The sequence below is a fragment of the Morone saxatilis genome, unplaced genomic scaffold, assembly GCF_004916995.1.
Source record: "Morone saxatilis isolate NCDOM2014 unplaced genomic scaffold, NCSU_SB_2.0 Contig1, whole genome shotgun sequence".
Classification (NCBI taxonomy): domain Eukaryota; kingdom Metazoa; phylum Chordata; class Actinopteri; family Moronidae; genus Morone; species Morone saxatilis.
In genome coordinates, this window is record NW_023339651.1 from 8,754,756 (window position 1) to 8,761,729 (window position 6,974).

General features: G+C 40.3%; 1 protein-coding gene across 1 annotated transcript in view; it reads right to left on the reverse strand.

Moving 5' to 3' along the window:
* The window catches only part of LOC118333712 (adenosine kinase-like), a 101,249-nt gene that overhangs the window by 29,023 nt on the left and 65,252 nt on the right, over window positions 1-6,974 (reverse strand). The window contains exon 7 of the mRNA XM_035669482.1: window positions 1,086-1,333. Within this exon, the coding sequence (XP_035525375.1) occupies window positions 1,086-1,333 (248 nt within the window). The remainder of the gene's footprint in view (window positions 1-1,085; window positions 1,334-6,974) is intronic.

Genomic DNA, 6,974 nt, shown 5'->3' on the forward strand with positions numbered 1-6,974 from the left:
CGGCATGAAATGGTGACGCGATTGAGATGAATGATTACTGGGCTAATTCTTATTCATCTTTTTATGGGGCAGTGATAAGTGAGAAGTTAAATGGATACTGAGGAGAAATGAGAGCAATGAGTGGAATGAAACAGTGGACATGACATTTTGATTGATGCTTTAAACAAGGTGAGGGGATATAGTGTCAAACTATAGGGCACTCAGAGAGCACACACCTCCGACAAGATTGCATAATCTTTTGCACTTCTTGTATTAATGCTAATACTGTTCTGGGTTTTGCATCTCACACACACATAATGATTGACTGATCTGCAGCCTCGATTATTATTTCCTTTTTAAAATCTAAATCTGTAGTAGTAATCTTGTAGTACCATGGTGGATGTCTAGCAGGTATACAATAATGCTTACCATGTTCACTACCTACGTTTAGTGTGTTAGCATGACGAAATGGCAAAAAAACAAAGTACGGCTGATGCTGACGGTAATGTCCTTTGTTCTGCAGGTATTTGGTCACATATTAAGATTCTGACCCAATTATGGCACTAGAGGACACATCAAGGGGGGACATGAACGTTTGTACCAAATTTCACGACAAACCATCCAATATTTGTCGGAATATTTCAGTCAGAACCAAATAGCTCATGGAGGTGTTGGAGGAAAAGTCATTTGGGTTCATCCTCAGAGGACCATGAATGTATGTAAGCCATCCAATAGCTGTTGATATATTTCAGTCTGGACTCAAGTGGTGCACACAGCATGCTGCTAGCATGGCTAAACATGTCATTATATTCTAATTTGTTATGTTCAAATTCATTAAGTTGTACAGTATTTTATGGCATAAAATGGGCATGACTCATCTTTTTAAGGACGAAGGGATTTGGAAGAAAATTTATTTTGCTTCTCTGCTTACTTTCAGGAGTTAAGAGAAAAAACATAAAGCACTTGACGTTCAACCAAACAGGCTTTTGGGCTTTTGAGATATCCTAACAAATAACTAAAAAACAAAACAGACAAACAGGACTGAAAATACAACTTATTTTGTGGAGGTAAATACAAACAAAAACACGAAAACACATGTACTGTACATCTCAATCAAAACAATGTGTTGGCAAACAGAATATCTGTCCTCAAGAGGCCTGAACACATGTCTCGTTTCACTTACCGTCTCGTTGCCAAACAAGATGTCGACGTAAGGCATGACCTTCATCAAGGGCTCTTTAAAGAACTGGCTGATGAAAGGTGCTGAGAGGTTCATGCAGAAGATTTTGTTGTTATCTGAAGCGTGCTTCGCCACCTTCAGGATTGACTCCGGGGACACAGTCAGGAAAAAACCCTGAAAAACAAGAATAATATTTACTTACATCATGTTTTAAGCAGTTTGACTGACCTCAATTGAACCAAACAAGTTTATCTGTACAGTACCACTGTATAGGCACGACTATCTGTGTTTAGAGAGCACAACATGCACCACAATGCACTGAACTACAGGCTACTATGGACTGAAACACATTTTAAACTGCTAATTTGTGGGTTCTGGATTCTGACAAGGCAATTTTAGGGTGACAAGGCTTGGTATTATTGAAATAAGAAGCCAAAAGGAAAAGGAAAAAAAAACCGGTAGTGCTGAAACATTTATCTGAAATGGTTTCTTTAGAACATACACAGAGCAACAAAGAAGAGGAAAAAGGGCAGGAAAAAATCCATCCAGGACAAAGCCTGTGGCTGGGCTCCAAGGCTTGTACTGGAGGAAGCAACATGCACGTATCCGATGATAGGGCGAACAAAAGTCTCGTCTGGACTCTCCTTACTTGGAAACAAGAGAGGCAGGTCCACTCATTGTGTGAATGAATACAAATCAGGTAAGAAAACACCTTTGTGTTTCAGGTGGAAACCTGAAGCGAGACTCTCCTGCAAGCCACACAAAAACACTCCTCCTTTGATACTGATCTTCTTAACCTTGTTTTTCAGCAACAAGCTGCTCTGTAAAACCACTGTGTCACAATAGGGGCAAAGGGGGGAGAGAGGAAAGGAAAGTTTCAGCACAGTGATACATTTAATCTGGCTGAAAAGCTTCCATTGTGGGCTACAGTGCAGTTCTCATTTAAGCGCTATGACATTTGCAGGAATGAAGGAGCGACCTCCATGAAAAAGAAAAGGGTATAATACCGATGAATAGAGGGTGACCGTGTAGTCAATCAAATGTACAAGGCATTACAATACAGGCGTGCTAAGCAGGTGAATTCTTTATTACACATTCATGGTGTCATTCATTCTCTGGGCAGACATTCTCTCTCCTCTGCGGTGCTGTTTGTCCTGTGGTTTTTTGGAAATGTCTTCAAGTTAAGGCACAGGTCAACGCCTGTGGTTGCTGTGTCACGGTACCATCTGTTGAAGACTAAAAAGGTGTTTTAAATGGATCTTGGATCACAAAAGGAACTCACTCTGGGCTAATGGCCCATCACTGACCCTGACATTTTTCTTTTGCGGCGTGCCAACGTGTCAGAGGAAGGGGAGATTGTTTTCTGACACAAATGGTCTTTTTTTGGTAGTTGAAAATAAACTGTCATGGTTACCGTAATGTTAACACTGATCAAAGGCCGGCGGCTCGATCAAATATCCTGAGGGGCCGTGAACTTTAAAAGCCATGCCACAGCTTCTCTAATCACACACTGGCTCTGTGTAATGTACTTCACTACCACTGCCAGGCCCATCACATTAAATTGCTCAGCACTGTAAAACATAAACAGATTTCTGAATGAATTATATCCACATAATACTAAAACAATACTCTTATACTCTAACACCTTATTCTTATTTAAGCACTCAAGTTCGTTTAGATTTGATGTGATGCTTTTATGGATCTGAAAAGCCCACTGCCTCCGATCCAAGGGACGCTATGTTACAGTGAGATTGGTTTCAGAAAATAAACAAGACGGACAAAAACATACACCATAAAATTACACCATAATCTTTAAATCTCATCAGGTTTCTCCCAGGAAGTTGTTGAGCCAATCAGAACTTGACACATCTTATGATTAATTTAGTTCGAAAATGTCACCCTAAACAATTGTCACAACCATAAAATCTATGGAATTAGTTGTGTGAAATAGTGCTCCTGCAGTTTTTCCCCTACAGCTTTGTGTTTTATTTCAATAATCTATGATGCCAGGCCCACGTCTGCTGCACAACACAGCAGGACCACTTGAAAACGAACCCAAAAATGAATATCCAAATCAAAAATGCTATCTTTTTGATGACTCAAAGAATGTGAGGTCTATCTCTGTTTCACTGTGCACACTTACATGTTGCTTCACAACATCCGCCAGAAATCTTTTGTCAGCTTTGAGACACAAAAATGAAAAATCCAATCTACAAATAAAAACCTTTTTGTGCGTCTGTGTGTGAATGCTGCAGGAATCTCGTTCATAAAAATCATACAGGCCATTTTTTCCACCAGCCTCCGAATGTTGTGACTCCAGTGGCTTGTGGGAGAAAAAAAAAAAAGCCTCAGTCTGAGCCATGTGAAATTCCAGTTCCCATCAGTAGTCTCTGCCGACTACGAAACAGGAGAAGTTAAGTCTTTAGGGCTGCGGTGCGGATCATGTATCAAGAATACCAGATCCAGTTTCCCAGGTGTCAGAGAGCCCTGTGAAGTGGGGTGACTATCGCATTTCCAGGTCAAGATGATCAAAGCCCTGGGTACACTTCGTACAATTTCCACCCAGCCAAAACATTCAATAAAGCATTCAGAAATGCATTTTCCTGGCAGACAATAATGCGGAGCGATGTTTGGCCATGTCAAGTGGTAATTTGAGGGAAGAGTTGGAAAGGCAGGGCATCCATTTTCAATGTTTACCCTAAAAAGAGGAATGACTTCCACTTTACTCACACAAAGAAAATGTCTAAATGCTACTCTGAGATGAAATTAGTGGTAGCCTAACCATAGAGGTCCTAACTACACAGCAGCAGCACGCTATCACACTTTCCCTGCATTGTATCAGTGTTTTCCCCGGGGCTGCTCACATCTGAAACACTGGGTGTGATGGATGGCATGGTGTCACCAGGCTTAAAATAAAAGTGGACATCTGAAGGGTAAAAATGATCTATTTTGGGAAGGGCATTTTCATTTGCACCAGCAGCAGAGGTGGTCATGGAAAAGGAAAAGCTTTTTTTCCAGGTCTATTTTAATTCTGCAGGGATAAAGGGGAGTGTTCAAAGTACTGTGTCATGAAGGTTTTGTTTGACACTTCCTATTACTCAGGAATGATGGAGGGAATTTAAACCATCGCCACTTCAGTGAAAAGAGTAATTATGGCCACTGCAGTACTAAATTTCATCAAATCCCCAGATCTTACTCAAGTTTATTTATACAGCCAGAAATCACAAGTTTCTCTCAGAGGGTTTTACAAAATAAGGACCCTCTGTCCTTAAATGGATGAAATGACTACGTATAATATGAAAGGGGTCACTTGCAGCGAGAGAATTATCACCCAACTCTTCAGTTCTCCTCAGCTCAGCCCTCAGCTTTTTAGAGTCTTTCATGTCATTGTTTCAGTTTTAGAGCCCAAAATTGTACTGTTTTGGCTCAGTCCGACTGCTCTCCTCAGAGTTCTTTCCAGACGGAGGAGGCAGCTGTTTTGAGTGAGAAAGCCCTGATAATCCCACTGTGCAATACCTGCCCAGCACCGAACAGCAGACAGACACAGTAAGCAACTAGCTGGTGAACATAGTGGAGCATTTAGCAACGAAAGAGCCAGATATTTTCCTCAGGATTGATGAGGTCTCAAAAAGACCAAATCAAAACTAAGAGGAAAGGGAATGTCGGACTTCCATTTGCCAGGTGGCAAATACTAATGTTGCTCTGTGTCTACTAGGTGTATAAATAGGCAATGTTTTGCTACTTTGCTCTAACCATCTTGATATTTCTTACATTTTTATCCCTGTTAAAAAGTTTTTTCCGGTTTGTCCGTATCTGAATTGAGGGTCTAAGGCTGCATTCAGGCCAAATTAGACGTTGTGGTGATTAGCCGCAGACTGGTGCGGTGGTGTGTGGGCGTGTTTATGTGTGCTTTAGACCGCAAGCGCTGTGAAACAATCAGAAAATAACTTTTTATTTCTCTGATTCACTGGCTTTCTTGCTACTGTCGCTCCCTTTCCCCATTCACGGTCTGTGTCGCTTGACCACCGCTGTCTCTCTCAGACACAGACATCAAAGCTGCGTAAAACAAAATAAACCAAGCGAGGACACAACTGGGAGAGTATCATAGTTTGGTCCATGAACTCTGCCTGGATGGCACCCAGTGACAGATATTTCAGGCCGACTGTGGAATGGAATAACATAACATAACACATGTTAACATTCGCTTTATACTGCGATAATATGTTAGAAGGTTTATGCAGGTTTAAAGCTGTATTCAAAGCAATACTAGTACTGCTTTAATAACCACAACCTCCTCATAATTTCCATGAACCCACTGCATTGCTGATGACTCTGATTGTCCATGTGTGCGAACTTTCCACTATGCTGCAAAAGAACGACCATTTTTCTCTCCGAGTGACACGGAGAAACTCTTCAATGCACTCTTTTCTGGTCTACCCAAAAAAAGTTACAAATCAGCTGCAGTTGCCTGTCAGCTTTTGCATTGATTTTAAAATTCTTTTACCTGTTTTTAAAAGCACTTCATGGTCTCGCACCGGTCACACATGCTCACAGTGTATGAACCAGCACGGCCCTTCAGATCCTCTGGCACGAGCCCGCTAGTAGTTCCAAAGTGCAGAACAAAAACCTTTTTGTCTTTAGTCTTTAGTTTTTACACTCCGAGCTGCTGGGACAGCCTGCCGGAGGATCTGAGAGCAGCTGGGAGTGTTGACATTTTTAAACGTAAACTCAAAGCCGACCCCTTTAGCCTGGGTTTTTAGACATTATTCACTTGCTTTTTTTATTTTTTTAATCTCATCATATTTTCTTATAATAATTTCATTATTTATTTGCACTATTTCCTTATTATGTATATATATTAATATAGCTTTTATTAAATATTGTTGCTACACCTGTAAAATGTATTGTATTGTTGTATTTTAATGTCTATTATTGTATTCTATTTTTAAATAAACCATATTTAATTTTAACTCCATTCTGTCTTATTATCTTCTGGTCAATCATCTGTGAAGCACTTTGAACTGCACTAAACTGTATGAAAATTGCTATACAAATAAACTTTGATTGATTGATTACAAACAGCTGCTCTTGGGTGCCTGATAAGTAGGCCCACACACCCGTAGAACTCTGATAACACCTCTGCAGATTTTCCGCATTGAGAAGCTTCTTGTAAAACTCTGAATGTCAACACATCTCCGCCCACCCATCTCCATGTGGTTCACAGTTGTGTTGTTTTCAGTTACCATTCAGATCAAAGTTAATTGCGCAGTGTGAAACTATGTCAAAATTTACATTTACTGGAAATATACAGACTTAATTTAAGAGAACAGTGGTCAGCCTTTTCAATGCAGTCAAAATTACCATCTTACCTAGACTCTTGTACCTTTTACAGGCTTTATTCTTTATCCTCAGATCCTTCTTCAACCAACTTGATTCAGTTATAACCTCCTTTATATGGTTGAGTAAGTGCCCTTGTCTTAACAAGGCCTACCTTCAAAAACTCAAGGCAACTGGCGGTTTGGGTTTTCCAAACTTTAGTTTCTATTATTGGGCTGCTAACCTGCGCTGCCTTGTATTTTGGTTTACAGCCAGACCAGCAGTCCTGAATCTCTCTCTATTCTTGGATCCTCACTTCCCCTCAATTAAATCAGGAACCCCGTGGTAAAACATAAGACTATGGACTCAATTTAACTTGTACAGCTCACCCATTTAGTTTAATCATCTTTTCAAAACATCGGTTCAGGATGCAGTTTTTTAGTTATAGAGTATGGCACAGGAGAGGTATTCAAAATATTTCATTAAAAAAAACATTCAG